This window comes from Apus apus, chromosome 1 (assembly GCF_020740795.1).
Source record: "Apus apus isolate bApuApu2 chromosome 1, bApuApu2.pri.cur, whole genome shotgun sequence".
NCBI classification, from domain to species: domain Eukaryota; kingdom Metazoa; phylum Chordata; class Aves; order Apodiformes; family Apodidae; genus Apus; species Apus apus.
The window spans coordinates 185,152,805-185,169,504 of record NC_067282.1 but is presented as its reverse complement, the minus strand read 5'-3'; the positions used below and the strand labels follow the sequence as shown (position 1 = coordinate 185,169,504).

General features: G+C 43.0%; 1 protein-coding gene across 1 annotated transcript; it reads left to right on the top strand.

The window, feature by feature from the left end:
* The first annotated feature begins 530 nt into the window (after nt 1-530).
* SELENOO (selenoprotein O) lies at nt 531-15,280 on the top strand. Its single transcript, XM_051609050.1, has 9 exons — nt 531-1,084; nt 2,531-2,734; nt 3,712-3,892; nt 6,264-6,394; nt 6,793-7,073; nt 7,406-7,556; nt 9,649-9,834; nt 10,891-11,047; nt 11,720-15,280. Exons 1-9 carry the CDS (start codon nt 531-533, stop codon nt 11,912-11,914), a joined length of 2,040 nt encoding a protein of 679 aa, XP_051465010.1. The 3' UTR covers nt 11,915-15,280.
* The last annotated feature ends 1,420 nt before the right edge of the window (nt 15,281-16,700 follow it).

The following is a 16,700-nucleotide window of genomic DNA, read 5'->3' as shown; positions in this document are numbered from 1 at the left end:
ACCTCGCAGTCCCACGGGTCTCCCCCGTGCTCCAGCATGGCTTGGACCAGCAGACCCCTCTCCTCCCGGCTCGCGGAGCTCTCCGGCTCCTCTTTCTCTTTCTCCTTCGCCTTCCCTCCCCTCGCTAGCCAGGACATCCTAACGCCAGCCCGCTCCGGCGAGCGCTGCCCCGGGAGCCTCAGCCAAGCCCGCGCCTGCCGCCCCGGGCCGCCTCCTCTCTCCCCCTTCAGACCCGACGCCCGAGACGCAGCTGAGGCGAACGGACCGTCCGCCCAACAACGGCCACGACCCCGGGACCCCGGCAGCGCAACCCCCGGCCCCGGCAGGGCCCCCTCCCCGCCCCCGCGACCTGCTGGCGGCTGCAGCCGCTGCCCCCGCGACGCCTCCGGGCGGCCGGGACCGCCGCGCCCCGTCCCGCTGCCGGGCCGGGCTGCCGCCCTCCCCGCGGGCCCAGCGGCGCTGCCGCCCGCCCAGCGCCGGGCGGGGCTGCCCGCCCGCCTCTCCCCGCCCCTCGCCCGCCCGCCGGGCGGATGGCAGCGGCGCTGCGCGCCCGGCTCCGCTCGCCTCTGCTGCCGCGGCCCGCGGGGCTCGGGTGCCGGCCCGGCTCGCTGGGAGCCGCCATGCAGCAGCCCCTGGCTGCCCCGGGCGGCCCCGCGGGCGGCCGGCCCTGGCTGGGCGCGCTGCGCTTCGACAACCTGGCGCTGCGCTCGCTGCCGGTGGACGCCTCGGAGGACGCGGGGCCGCGGGCCGTGCCCGGCGCCTGCTTCTGCCGAGTGCGGCCCAGCCCGCTGCAGGGCCCGCGGCTCGTGGCCATGTCGCTGCCGGCGCTGGCGCTGCTGGGGCTGGAGGCGCCCGCGGCCGGTCGGGAGGCGGAAGCGGAGGCCGAGGCGGCCCTGTACTTCAGCGGGAACCGGCTGCTGGCGGGCTCGGAGCCGGCCGCGCACTGCTACTGCGGGCACCAGTTCGGCAGCTTCGCGGGGCAGCTGGGGGACGGCGCCGCCATGTACCTGGGCGAGGTGCTGGGCCCGCGGGGAGAGCGCTGGGAGATGCAGCTGAAGGGCGCCGGCCTCACCCCCTTCTCTCGGTAGGGCCCGGGCGAGCGGGGGGCGACGCGGGGTGGCCCGGGGAGGCCCGTTGCTGGCGGAGCTGCAGCCCGGAGCCCCAGCGCCCGCCCCGGCGTGGCGAGCCCGCCGTGCCAGGGGGACCGGGTGCTGGGGCGGGCTTCATGACTGCTCCTGGCAGCAGCCGAGTGCTCTCCCGGCTGGGTTTGTGCAGAGGATCGTTCCCCGAGGTGTCATCTCTTGAAGCCTCGGGTGTGTGTTGTTGTTTTCTCTCCTCGTGCGGTGTAACGCTTACGTGCCAAGCCAGAGGGTGGCAAGGTTTTCCTCTGGAAAAGAAAGACTGCAGTTGCATCTGCTTCAGGTGGTGCCGTGTTTCTGCCCCTGCTGACCCTCCTCTGGGTTTTTTTTGCCCTTTGGGAGGACGCAGAGCGTGATGAAAGTGGTGACAGCAGCGTGCCAATAGCCGCCCGCTGCAGGCTGCCCTGTTGTCCCAAGGCCCACGCGAACGGAGTTTAAAATGCTGGTGTTGGTTTCTTTGTGCTGCCCGTTCTTCTGCCTGCTGCCAGCAGTGCCTTTCCTCCGTCCTGCCTGGGGGAGGGAATGGTGGACAAGCCCCGAAGATGGCACACAGACTAAATCCCCAGCAGGAATGGATATTTTTATTAGTTGGTTTAGCCTGCGCTTCTTTAAATCTTTAAAATATATTTTTCTGTTTGTTTATCCTGTATTTTCTGTTCCAGCTTTGCACAGGCTCTGTAACACCTTGGTTTCATTCCTGTGGTGCTCTGAAGGGTTTCTTCAGGTCTGGGAAAGTTAAGGAAATCAGGGTGAAAATCCCAGATAGGATGGTGGTGGTGTAGAGACGTCTTCCCTGGGCAGCTCTCCGGCTTGCCCGTAGCTTCTGAAGCGCTAAACACAGGGCTGAGAAGGCTGTTCTGTTTACTTGACATCTGTTAAATAAGTTAGTTTGCTATTTTTGTCTGTTTTGGCTTTTTAATGGAACTGCCATCCATGCCCATATTTAACACCCCATTTCTAGATTACTTACCCAGAGAGATCCAAAAGAATATTTTTCAAGAAGCATAACAGTAGCCATGTTATTTAGAAGAAACCAGGGACTTACATAGTAGTATCGCTATACTTGTCCGAAATGTTTCACTTTTTTGAAAGACTGTTGCATCAGTGAAAACAACAGAGTTAATGATTAGAACGGATATGTGTTAATGAAAAGTTTATTTTCCCTGTTAACGTGTGGTTTTCATTGCAAGAGTGTTCTATCTGAGCTTTGGCAGAAGTTTGAAGGTCCAACTTTTGTTCTCAAGTCTGCCACTAGTTTATTGGTTTGTTTTTTTTTTTTTGACTCTGGACAGAGCATGTCACTTCTAGGCTTTTGTTTCTCCGCTGTTGAAGGGGAGGCAGGAGCTCCTGCCTTCACAGCCTGAAAGACTCTCTGCTGCTTCTTGTTGCAGACAAGCTGATGGCCGGAAGGTCCTGCGGTCCAGCATACGGGAGTTCCTGTGCAGTGAGGCCATGTTTCACCTGGGAATACCAACAACGAGGGCTGGCACGTGTGTGACATCTGACTCAAAAGTTGTCCGTGACATATTTTATGATGGGAATCCAAAAAGTGAAAGGTGTACAGTTGTTCTGAGAATAGCTTCTACGTTTATAAGGTAGAAGCCTGTTTTATTGTTTGTTTGTTGGTGGTGGTGTGGTTTTTTAAATTATTGTTATTCTTTTAAAAACAAGCACACCAGTCTTTTAGAAATACCTTTTTAAGTGTATTTCCGTATTGGCACCATTTGTATGTTTCTTGTTCTGGAAGCTTGGAACTCTTGCTGGGCTGTGAGAAGCTAATGCTCTTTGTGCAGCAGATGGGATGAGCTGATGCATTTGCACCCAGACAGATGAGCACTAAAGATGGTAGCCTGGTAGAATGAAGAACTAAGTTCTACAGACCTCAGAAGAAATCTTTCATATTTATGCCTGCACAGGCTTTTTTTAATGTTGGTAGTAGTGGTGAATTATATCTCTATCCTTAATTCCAAAGCTGTTCTAAGGTAGTACTGTAAAATTTGGGTGTGTTTGCCCTGCCTGAGAAATGTATGAGGTTCCTGATCTGACACAAAGCATTAGGAGTTTAAGTTGCAGTGGTTCTTGTAAAATAACAGAATACAAGAGGAAGGTGAGGCATAAGGAATATGAGCAAATATGTTGTATGTATATGTACATGTGCATGTTCTTGTGCATGTGTATGTACATATATGTGGAAAACCTATCTTGTTTTAAGTACAGTCTAGTATTTTCAATAAGTCCTATTTCTGTGTGTTTACTCAGGGTAAGAATTTTTCTGTAGAAGTGCTTGTAAGAAACTTTAGCTGGTCCTCAGTACTGTCTTAGAGTCTTGACCAGTCAGTTTAGTTACACAGGATGGATGTGCTTCCTTGTGTTGAGTCTCTGAGCCTCGATAGGTCCAGTGTAGGAATCTTGTGGGTCTGTTCTCTCAGGCAGTTGAAGGATTGGGGTTAAACTCAAGAGATGATGTTGTGTTATTATTGCAACAACTGTAGATATTTTTATTCCATGTAATCACAGGTGATGTTACTATCATCAGAAAATGCTAAACCATGTTTTTGTTATTTTAAAACAGATTTGGTTCTTTTGAAATTTTTAAGCCTCCTGATGAATACACAGGACGCAAGGGTCCCAGTGTTAACCGAAATGATATTCGGATACAGATGCTTGATTATGTGATCAGCACTTTCTATCCAGAAATCCAGGAGGCTTATTCAGACAACAGTATTCAGAGGAATGCTGCTTTCTTCAAAGAGGTAAGAAAGATGAGATTCTCTTCATAAATCTGTACCAGTTGTCTTTAAGAACTTCATCTGCAAGCACAGATGACTGGAGGTGTTTAATACCTTGTATCATCCGATTGCCTGGACCATTATTTTGTTTGGAGAAAACACTCCTAATAGAGCTGCTTATCAATGAAAGCAATGTCGATACTGATCAAACCAATTGAAGTGATTTAACCTTTTTAATAGTATAACATGATTTCCTTGCTCTGGGAGAGCTTCCCAAGACTTGTCTCCATTTGCTGAGAGTGTCTTAGGCTGCGAGGGGGAATTCCAGCCCTGACTGCCAGGTGATGAGCTGACTGTACCAGGACATCACTTGCAAGGCATCATCTTGTGTGAAGCTGAGAGCACTTCCTGTCTTCCATTGTCCAAATTACAAACAGGAAGGTAGACTGCAAATCACACTAAATTCAGGCATTAGAACTGAAATATTTAAAGGCAGTGGGGGTTTGCCTGAGGAAGTGGGAAAACCTCCAACTTTGGGAATGATAAAATTAGGTGAGATAAATATGTCTTGGATGTGGTGTAGTATCTGGTCATTCTGCAGTGCTCCCAAAGAGAGGCTGGATGATGTCTCAGAGACCCATTTTGAACTAATTTTCCATTACTGTGTACATTTAGATCTTAGCAGTTACTGGAGATCCGTAATAAAAATCAGAATTATAACATCAGTAAATGTAGAATTGCCATTTTCTCTTTTAGCTAAAATATAGCTAAATAAATTGGTATCTAAGCTTTATCTCCTGAATATACCTTTTGCCTCACTGTTGATGCTGTGTTGCTGTTCTTGACATTGAACTTCTATTGCTGTATTCCTTTAGCTCAGTGGGCAAAGAGAGAATTTAGGGTCAGGGAAGATGTTTCTCTTCATGTTTTAGTGTTTAGTATACAGTCATGCTATCCTTGCAGAAGGGATGCCGTTTGAAATTACTGGGGAACTGTAATAAAGGCTCTGATTTAGGTCATCTGAAGTTCAAATAATGTTACAACCCAAACAAGAATGTTATAACTAGTCCATCTTTGAGTGGTGCCCAAGCTTTAATTGCTTTCAGGTGTTCTCATTAGCAGGATTTATTTTTTACCAGAACACTGGCACTGTATGATGCATTCATACAAAGCCATCCAGCAGTCATGGAGTGCCTTACCCCTGGCATGCTTTCCTCCCAACCCTAGTGGCCTGGATTTTGTTATTTTTAAGTTCTACCATCTTCCTGGCTCAGAGCCGCTGTGCAGGGTGTGTGTCTCTGCCTGATTTGTGCTGTGCCAGTAATCGGTTTGGGACACGTGTAGCTGCTTAGAGAGCTGCTTTCCCTGTTAACTACCTCATTTTTAAAACCTTAATAAAATGCACTTGCACTGCAGCTGGAGAGAGTAGTTTAAATTTCTGTATGTTGATAGCTGTTAAGGAAGATGAGTGATTTTAGCTATGAAAATAGTTCTGTTTAAAAGTTTTGGCAAATGACTACATAAAAATTTTATTTACAACAATTCAGTAAAGTATTTTGAAATATCCAGGTTTATTAAAAAAACAGCTTAACTTCCTGAACTTCAGATTTTGTAGGGCATATCTAGTTGTGATTGACAGGTGGGCTACTTTAATTGCTAAAGCTGTTTTAAAGTATTACACTATTTATTTTAAGAATGAGGCACATGCAGTGGTTACAGTCAAGGATTCCACAACAGTAACTCTCAGGCAACTAAAAATCTCTGGTGAAACATTCAGTGAAGAATTGTATTTAGATAAAGAATGTTTTTACTTAATCTTATTTCCATTCTCAGCAAACTGAAGGAAGTGCTTATTTGTGCTAAAACTTCTTAGCAGAGTATAATTTTTTGTGTAAATCACTCCTACATACCAGGCAAACCAAAACACTGCTTTATATTGGGCTTTGTTGCATTTAGTTAATGTTTAATTTCATGGAGTTTGCTTATGTGTTCTCTTGCCTGTAGTTAGAAGTCCTTAAAATCAGTAGTAAGCAAAAGAATGTATTTGTGTAATGTCTAGAATAGAAGGCAAGTCTGGTGTCAAGCAGTTTACCTCATTCAGTGTTTTCTCTCCAGTATGTTTTGAAGCTGCCCAGTTGACTTGCAAGTCGAATGTGGTGGGAAAGAGGGAAATCAAACAGAAATGGGAGAGGAGTGAGAAACAGGGCAGTCACTAACAAGAGGAGAGACACAAGCTGTCCTTAAGAGATGTGTGTGTATGGCAAACTGCCAGAAGCTGCTGCTGTCAGAGCTGTAGCAAGATCAGTTCAGACTAGGAATTGCTTGGAAATACATGAATGTATTGAAATACATTGTGTTGGAAAAGTAAACAAAAAAATAAAAATCTGTCTCTTAGATAACAAAACGGACAGCGAGACTGGTTGCTGAGTGGCAGTGTGTTGGGTTTTGCCATGGGGTGCTGAACACAGACAACATGAGCATCGTTGGACTGACCATTGACTACGGCCCTTTTGGGTTTATGGACAGGTCAGTGTGGCAGTTATTTCAAAGGTGTGTGTATTTTCTGTGTGGAACAATCCTGATGTTCACAACTGCTTTAATGCTTTAACTCTAGATTTGTGAACGCTTTTTATGGCAAAGTAGATTAACTTAGTTGTAGTTGTCCTGTAATTCTTCTTTTCAACATCTTTTAAACTGTGTTCACATAATCTCCTAACTGTTAGACTGTTCTTGTAGCCTGTGTGGTTTCTCAGTGTTTGAGAGAGCAGGAAAATACCTAATGAGATACCTTAGGGAAAAGAATCAAGGAGGAGTGTTCCCTTTCGAATTTTTTTGTTTCCTAGAGGAAACTAAAATAATCAAAACAACACTTCTGACAGTACTGGTGTATAACTAGAAGAATGCTAACTGTTTCTTGTTTGTAGATATGACCCTGAGCACATTTGCAATGGTTCTGATAATACAGGGCGATATGCTTACAACAAGCAGCCAGAGATTTGCAAGTGGAACCTGGGGAAGCTGGCTGAAGCTCTAGTTCCAGAACTGCCCTTGGAAATAAGTGAACTCATCCTGGAGGAGGAATATGATGCAGAATATGAAAAATATTATTTGCAGAAGATGAGGAAGAAACTAGGCCTAATCCAGCTGGAATTAGAAGAAGACAGTAAATTGGTATCTGAGCTCCTCGAAACCATGCATCTCACAGGTGGGTGAGGAACGCATTATTCCATAGCCCATCAATATCTTGCAGTCAACCCAAAATGCAGTTTTTGTCTTGACCTTACAAGAAAGCAGCCTTACTCAAGTAAATTGTCATCTGCAAGAGGAAAAAAAGACTGGAAAGAACCTCCTTGTGAGCTGTGGGGCAGTTGGTGCCTTATACAGGGCTCCCCAGTCTCACTGAGGGAGCGGTTTATTTGCCTCTTCCGAGTGGCTGCCTGTACTGCTGTGGGGAGCAGGGAGTGTTAGGAAGGAGATAAGGGACTTGTTCTCCTGCTGATTTATTAGTTGCATGACTCATAGGATTCCCTTTTTCAGGTGGAGACTTCACAAATATTTTCTTTTTGCTGAGTTCATTCACAGTGGACTCTGGTCCTTCAGAACTGGAAGATTTCTTAGAAAAGCTTACAAGTCAGTGTGCCTCTGTGGAAGAACTGAAAATTGCTTTCAAACCACAGATGGATCCAAGGTAATACTCTGCGTAAATACTTTTGGCCTGTTCCTTTAGTTTCATCATAACCATAATGAACTCTGCATGCTATGTAATATTTGACTCTAATTTGGACATTTCACTGTTAAGTAGATGTATCATGATCTACAGCAGTGCAAATTCTTGTGTATTTTGTGACTGGTGAATGCTCAGCAATGACTTGCAGCAATTGGTCCTTGGACTGAAGTTGTTGGAGCTTTTGTTTGGTCCTTTTTTTTTTTCTTCCACTGTGTCTCTGTGGACTAAAGCAGTGAGTGTACCAGATAGTGAAGTGATACAGAAAAAATGGATTTGTTGTGTTCTGCCAACGTACTGTCAGCAATAACCACCATATTCTGGGCAAAGTATAACCTCAGTGCATGCTTTAGGCTCTGAAAACTGTGTGGTGCTGTCCATGTCCCATTTGATGGGTTGTGTGCAGCACAGCTGCTGTAAGCATTGAAAAATAGTAAGTTTTGTTCAGCTGCTGTTTGTAACAGTGATGACAGCAGTTTTTCACTTGTTGGAGCAGTGGAAAACAAGGAATGAGCATGACCCATGACTTTGTAATACAGTTTGTTTTTCTACCATCTTCCCAGATGGGGGGAAACAAATTAAAGTGGAGGTGTTTTGGTTAGGGTGTGTCTGTGCCTCCCATCCAATCCTGTCCCCCCCCATGAAATAAATGTTCCATGAAGGTAACCAACCTACCAAATTCTTTAGCTTTTTTTACATGTTGATATCACAGTTAACTTGCAGGAAGCAGGGAGTTGAGAAGATGGGCCTGATGTGAAACTTGTTCACACAAGTTTGGTGTTATGCCAATGTGGTTGTCTGTAGTCATTTATCATTTTGGAGCGAATACATTTAATTTGGAGCTAATGCATTTAAGTTTTAGTGATGGTACACTAAAATGAAAAGGAACTAAATAAAGGTGGTGGATACTGCTTGCTTAATTAAAGTTGCAGGTTTCAGCTTCTTTGAAATCAAACAGATTTTGTGCAATATGAAGATAGCTTGTGTGGTAGATGAGACAATGTTTTTTTTAAACATTGTTTTCAGGCTTAGAGGAATGTGAAAAATAGCTATAAATCATCACTATGTCAATATAAAACTTTGGAGGGCCCTGGTACTATATTAACTGATTTTTGCCACAGCACTTGGATGTAATAGAGCTGGGCATGTCAGAAGTGTAGATCAGATTTGGATAGTACTTCTGAGTTTATATCAACTTAAAAATCAAACCACCTGTCTTATCTCTGATTGTTCAAAGTAGGAAAATATAATCTGATATAATGAGTTGTCTGTTTTGAGGCCAGGGAATAATGTTTCTTTTCTTTTTTCTTTTTAAATGCATTCATGGCAGGAAATAAAAATACTTAGTGTGTTTTGATATGCTTCAACTTAACTCTCTTGAATTTTTTTTTTTATATTTTACTTTTTTTGCAGTACTGCAGTTACTAATCCAGAAAAAATAAAAGTAGGAGAATATGGAATAGAAAATAAGGTGAAGCTATTGTACGGCACCAGTTAATATAGACAAACGTAAAAAGATACAATCCTAGTCACACTTGCAGCAGAATGTATATAGTTATGAATTTAGTATCACAAAGTAATTCTCATTCTGTGATTTAGACTGGCTAAATACACTGTTGTCTGGTTATTGCTTAAATGAGGTATCTTCTCCCATCTGAGTTGGGTTTTTCTTAGTACTGGTAAGATTAGTAGGTGTTAGATCCTTATTCTGCATGCTGTTATGGTATTATTGTAAGCAAAAGAAATGTTAAAACAACAGCCCTGTGTTTTGATGAAACTTTCACATCTAAACCCAACTGGTAGTTCTGAAAATGTGCTGTCTGCACTTTGTGTACCAGAGGAGTGTGAATTAAACACACTGAAGAAGAACCAAGGAACAGTAAAATTACTGTGATTTCTTATGAATTTGTTCTGTTAATTATAAAGTACTGTTATTTAACCTTTCTAGTGAAAGGTTATTGTGAATATTTTCGTATCTACTTTATGGTTGCTAAAAGATGGTTCTTGACAGGCAGGTCACCTTTAATATCTAATGTGTTGTTTTTCTTGTTCCCAGACAACTGTCAATGATGCTAATGTTGGCTCAGTCCAATCCTCAGCTGTTTGCATTAATTGGAACAAAAGCTAATATCAATAAAGAATTAGAACGCATTGAACAATTCTCTAAACTGCAACAGTTAACAGCAGATGATTTACTAAGCAGAAATAAAAGACACTGGAAAGAATGGCTGGAGAAATACAGGTAAGGTTTCTCAGTATTCAGAGCAGTATATTTGTGCAGCATTTTATTTAAGAACAGTGTGCCTGTCTCAAAGCATGTAGGTTAGGAGGGATGTGGGAGGCATGCAATTCCAAATATTAACCGTGTCAAGATTAGTGTTTGTGTTGCTGTGAAAGTTCAAGGGCATCAGTGTATTTCGTTTACTAGATTCTGGGGAGCAGTGGGGGTTTAGAAATCACCTCACATCTCATCTAGTATTGAAAGTGCTTCAAGAATGTTGACACTGATTCTAGCAGAGACTAATTTAATTTGTAAGATATTAAATGCTCTGCAACTACAGTTGACTGATGTGTGTGTATTTTATCCTTTTTTTTTTTCTGAAAGAAAAATAAATGTATTAATATGGAAAGCAAGGAGAAGTATTGTTAATCAAAGAGTAACTGTAAAAGAAGTCATGGCCAGAGAGAAAGTGTCCAGACTATTTGTACAGGCATAACTTAAAATTCCCAAAGCTCAATGGTAGCGGGAGATTCACTGTAAAGAAAACTCCTTACTAGAGCATTAGTTGTTCCTGCTGGAGGGATCAGGGTTTGGGTCAGGACTGTCTTCCTCATCTGGCTGCCTGTGGTCTTGTTCTCCAACAGGGCTGAGAGTTTTAGCAAGTATTCCTGCTTGATGGATAGATCAGACTGTCTTATCTGTATTGTATCTCTTTGCTTTTATCAGAACATTAAAAGATTTAACCAATAAAAGCCAAGTTCTGAGTGTGAAGCTTTTTGCTGAGCAGACCATGCACCCATGTGAGTCAGAGTGGGGAGGTGTCTTCATCTGACTTTGCAGAGAACGTGCAAGGTGTCTATTCCTAAAGCCTCAGCAGGGCCTGCTGATGGTCTGTAATGCTGCTTTTAAATGAAGTGGTGTTTCGAAACTTCTTGTTATGCTGGATTTTAAAAACTGAGAGGATTATAGATTATAAAATTAAGAACTGCAAACTAAAGATCTCAGGGCAAGGAAATGGGTCAACTTTTACATACTGATTTTGAAATAAACCAGTTGCTTTCACTTGTTTAATTTCAGAGGCCGTTTGCAAAAAGAAATAGAAAGTGTTAGTAATGCTGATACCTGGAGTACTGATCATGTGAAGGTCATGAACTCAAACAATCCAAAATATATCTTGAGAAATTACATTGCCCAGAATGCCATAGAAGCAGCTGAAAATGGAGATTTCTCAGAGGTATGCTGTTAGTACTTAACATTTCTCTAGGTTTGTGTGGATGTGTAGTGGTGCTGTTGATGGCTGACGTGATGCTGCACAAGATTCATTCTGCCTTGTTGAGCAGTTAGGGGATTGGGAATTCGCTGTTTGGAATGTCAGTGTTATTTTTGAGGGAGCTGTGCTTTTAATGACTGCAGAACAAATAAAGGAATTGGGAATCTGAACTTCATCATCATTCGTAGGCTGATCCAAGGACAAGATGTTTACCTTTGCTGTCTTCTTTATGATGTTTACTTTGGGGAGGCAGTTGGGGATTAATTTATAATTGTTTGTTGCTGTTCTCAGTGTCGTCTCTTTAAAACTGACGGCTTTCATCTGAAGTTCAGCATGTGGATTTTACATGCAGAATATGGGAAAAAGAATTTATTTTGAGAACTGACATAACTTGTATTTGAGACTTGCATTTTAAGTTATTTGAGCCTAAATTCCATACAGATACAGACTCAGACGGTTATGATTTTACAGTTTCAGCTTATGATATGTATATTGATCACCTGTTTTGTGTTTGACTTGTCTGGAGTTTGTGTATTAAATACAATATATTTGATCATTATTTGGTGGAGGTTCTTTTCTACATCATTCTGCCTTTACGTTCTACATCCTCATAACAATGCTATGTTTTCTTTCTAGGTAAGAAATGTACTGAAACTTTTGGAGAATCCTTTCCAAGAAGCAGAAGATTTCAGGGAGGTAAAGGAAGATGCAGAAGAGGAGGGAGCAAGTGCTACAGCAGCTGCTTGTGCTCAGGAGACCAGGAGCAGACTACCATACTGCAGTAAGCCCCCACTGTGGGCTTCAGAGCTCTGTGTTACATGATCTTCATAACTGCCTTGTTTTGTTTTTTGCTGTGAGCGGAAGGTCTGACCCTCCTTCAACAGTGAAGAATTCAGCAAGGCAAACAGCAAAGTGCTATTAAGTTGTGGAAACAACCCTGCATTTGGATGCATCTGGAACAGTCTTCAGCTGTGCTTAATTTGAAGCAATCATGGACAAACCAATGACAATCAGCAGTTCATATACATCAGTAATTTAATTGCTTGGAGGCTGAGTGTCTTTCCTTTATTCATATTGCATTGCAAGTAGAAAGCAATCTTTTCTGTTGAGGCAGGCTGAATTTCAAACATCCAAATGGAGTTGTTACGTGAAGACAAAAATAGCAAGTCAGGAATCTGATCTGTTTTTGTCTGATGTCTTAACTAATAGTACTTGTAACATTTATTTCATGCTTTCTCTATGCAGGGACTTGTAGTCCCCTTTAATGGAGGAATAGATTCAGTGTTGCTTGTTTGAAGCTATGTTTCATTTAATTAAGCAGTTCATTTCTTGTGAACCTTTAGATTGATACTTAATCATTATCTGTTTTCAGAGAATTTGTGCAGACTAGGGTTTGGGGGAGCAATTGAATTTTTTAAAATACATCAATAGCAGAATTAAGGGAGACTGTACATCTGCACTTGAAAATCTTGGTGGTAAAGTTAATTCAGGTTCACTATGTTTGCATGCAACATGTGCAAATATTTATTGAAGTCATGGGTGCAGTTTGTAAGCCAATTGACTGGGGCAAGGTCAGTTAGCCAAATGAATGTGAACCTTCAGCTGCCCCAGTCCTCAAATCCAGGCTCATTGTCTATTTGTGTACTCTTTAACAGAGTCTCCTGCCATCAGAAGCATGGGGGGGGCGGTGTGAGTTACCTGTTTGTTCACATGGGTCAGAGTCTTCCATTCCCACTCTGTCCTTGTACCACTTACTTTGCTTCCATGGTCTTTGAAAATCTTTACACAGAAAGTTGCTGTTCACCAAGGAAGGTGGTATGGAGGAGATGGGAGCTGACTTGCTTGCAGGTTACTTATTGCTGGTGTTTCAGTTGAGGTTTCAGGGGAAAGTTGGCTGCTATTATTGCCACACCAGCAAAAAAAAATTGTTCTGTAGTTGGTCATTACTTGACTTCGTGAACTTCTTTCTAAAGGACTCTGTTCCTGGTTTAGATACCTGCAACCTTGGGAAAAGTTTGTTTTAATGCAAAGGTTTTTCTTCTTCAAAGAGACCACTGTCTTACACTGTGGGTATAAATATAGTCCAATAAAATTCTTCCTCCACCCCTGTATAAGCTTGGTATTAGCTCAGGTTGAATTGTGCTCTTTTAAGTCTTCCTACAAGCTATGGAAAAACAGAACAGTTGGGCTGCTGCTTATCCATCTGTACTAACAATCTGTCCTCCTTGCTGCCACAGTAAACAGGTGATGCTTTGAATGTAAACAGTCCTTCTGTTTTGCCTTTGACCTGGAGAAACTAATTCCAAATAATTGTGACAAACTAGAGTCTCTGACAGACACGGCCCTTCCTGTGACATTTTGGAGCCCTTATATAAAAGGACAAACTTGAAGGTGTATTTACCTGGTCCATGGAAAGAGGTACCTTGAAGCAGTGGGCAACAAATAATGCCAGCTGCACAGCTGGTTGACTTCTGGAAATAATCCATTTTTTTATCAGTTTCAGACTTGTCATCAGGCATTATTTTCCCTCTGAACTTGGGGGTCCCAGAACCAAACTGCTTAATGGAAACATTAGCAGAAAGTCAGTGCTGGGTAAAAAGGACTGCGCTGGGGAGGGATGGGGAAGGGAAGTGTGCTGCCAGTTTGAAGACACTTCAAACAAACTCCCGATGGATTTGCAGAGCCACTGGGCTTTTATGCTCTGCCTGGTCCAGAAGGGAGTAATGGGGGGAAGCTGGACCCCCTGGTCCATATAACCCTGTGCTGATTTTGTTTCTTAATTTCTATCTTTGCTTTCTGAAGGCAGAAAGGACCAGTGTTTTGGAGGAGCTCTGCCCAAGCTTTTATTGTTAACAGAATGATCTGAAAAGTAATGATTTTAAACCACACCTAAGGAATCAAGTCTTTTTAACAGCATTCTGGTATTAGTTTGGAGCATTTGATTGTAACCGCTATTAATAATGGTATGGAGGATAATTATATTATAACTCTGTGTTTGGACATAGGAGAACTTGAATTAACTACCAAATTATTTTGCATGTAAATATGCAAAGTATTTTGCACCTATAATGCCAAAATCATAGAGAGAGATATACTTTGAAACAATTTGCTAGCAATATTTTCCTGAAAAAGAGAAATTGAATGCAACAGCGAGGAAGGAAAATGTGATGTCATTTCCTGCTAAATACGTATTTTGCTTACATGTAGATCAAATGCATGAGCTTGAGGAGTTTAGGAATGCAGACCCTTGGGGTGGCTGCTGGGATGTGCCACTCAGAGTTACATTTGTGCCAGATGCAGTGTGTTCACTGGCTCCTGGAAGAACTAGGAGGGTGTTCACATAGTTTGACTGCACTGACCCTTAACTGCTCAGTTTCTCACTGCAGGCAATAATCAGTGCTTTGTGTTTGAAGGGTGATCATCAGAAGCCAAGTGGAATGCTTGTGCTCTTCCAGCACCCTCATTGCAAAAGGTGGACAGGAGTTTCAGCTCTGATTGATAGTGAGTTTCTTCATTCTCATTCCTGGAGCAGTGTGGAAGCAGGAAGTTGTTCAGGACAATTAGACCAAATTTTGTCCAGGTGACAACTTTACCTGTCTCTTAGCTCAGTTCTTCAGAGAGAAGGGAATACAGCTTATGGCATTTGGGGGTCTAAATACTTGAATAATAAATTGCTTCTTGATTTTTACAGCTCGCATTTGCAATAGGTAAACCTGAATGTGATATTTTTCATTCACCATATATTCCACTTGTATAAAAGCCATGGAGTTGTGCTCAAAATGAACTGGTGATTCTTCACATCAACAGCTTTCTGTGGGAACACTTGATTAGACCGAGTCTGTGGTTGTGTAGCCTGAACTACCGTTGCATAAAAAAAAGTCGTACCCAGATTGCAAAACTGAAATAAGAAGCTCTTGGGAATGGGTCTCTGGATAGTCTCACATGGCAGTGGGACTCCACTCATGACTTAACAAGATTTCACCATAACTCTGCTTCATGAGCTTGTGAATTTACAACTACTGAATAGTTTTATTGCTAGCTCTCACTTTGGAATGTTTTTTTGGGGGTTTTTTTGGTTATGGGATGGGGTTTTGGTTGTTGTTTTGGGGTTGTTTTTTTGTTTGTTTCCAAACAAGTGTTATGCTTTCATTAGTTGTTTTATTAAAAAAAATTAAAAATTAAAAGATGAAATTTTAATATTCTTGTTCATGCCTATTTCCTGAAAGAGTTTTGCTGTCACCCATCCTGTTTAGCAGACTTAATTCCTTTAGGAGGTGTTTGCTGTGATGGCCAGGTTGTATCACAGAAACTTCACTTAGTATTTTTGCAGTGTTTTCTGAGGAGTGAGTTTTCATGGGTTCAGTCTCCTGCCTTGCCAGTGATTTTGGTGGTGTGCTTGGAGCAAGAGAAGGACCTTCACCTTTTTCATGGAGAAGCCTCCCTCTTAGTTACTTGACCATAAGACCTATATGCTGACACCTCTTAATTCCAGTGATGTAAGGAAGAATAAATCCCATGAACCTCATGTCAACAGATACAGGATGTGATTTTAAACTCTGCTCACAGAAATAGGCCTTTGGATAGAAAGTGGAGATCCATTTTTTTTATTTAAACTGGATTGCGTAGTTTATGCAGACAAATACCTATATTACATCTTTTCACTTGGCTTTATGTTTTGTGGTTTTTCTTGTGCAGTGGCAGTTCACATTGCTCTCAACTGTATACTAAGTTCCATTTGCCACCCCCCCTCCTCCTCACCTCTCCCCTTTGCACCTCTTTTCTCACCCACCCCCAGATCAGCCTTACAACTGATGGATGCAGCTGCCCCGTGATGTAGGACAGGCATCAAAGGACACGAGGGTTAGTGAGAACCTTCCAGACAGACATGAGTATAGATAGTTGGTTTGAGGGTTTTTTTTCTGTTCATAATAAATAACCAATCGTTGACTTTTTACAGTAACTGCCTAATTAACAGGAGAGCAGAAACCCAAGGGGAAAAGTTACGCTTACCTGTCTCTGTAGCCAAGGCATGCAAAAAATGGAAGGTCTGAGCTGTTCTCGCCCACCCTGCTGCTGCTCTGGCTGGGCAAGGACCTGCAGCACTGCAGAGCTCTTGCTGGGCTTGTTCCTTTGTGTAAGTATTAACAGTTTCAGCAGGCTCAGCTGACCTACAAAGCTTATTTCATGTGTTCAATATTCTGGAGTTAATTGATTTTTTAAAAAATTGCTGTTTTAATAATACAGTAGAATAATATGTAGTTTAAATTGTTAATTTTTTAGAAGAATAAAGAGTTTTACAAAGAAGGATGAGCAATGTAACAATTTTTCAGGTGGAGATCCTGAAGCAGCAAGAGTCTAAACTTTGCCACCGATGGTGGCAAAGCTGTGCTGGCTCCCAGGCCTGGTTGGTGACCAAGCAGGTTTTAGGTTCCTCAGTCAAGCTCCCTGCAGGGGTGAGTGAGCTGCACACAAATGAAAAGGACCCTGGGCTGATGCTGGGGGCAGTGCTGGGGGTCAGTCACAGGGGCTTCTACTTCCTCAGGCACTGTGGGCCACACAGCGCTGCAGGGACATTGGCTGGCTGGTGGGTGCTTCCCCCTGGCCCTCTGCCTTTCCC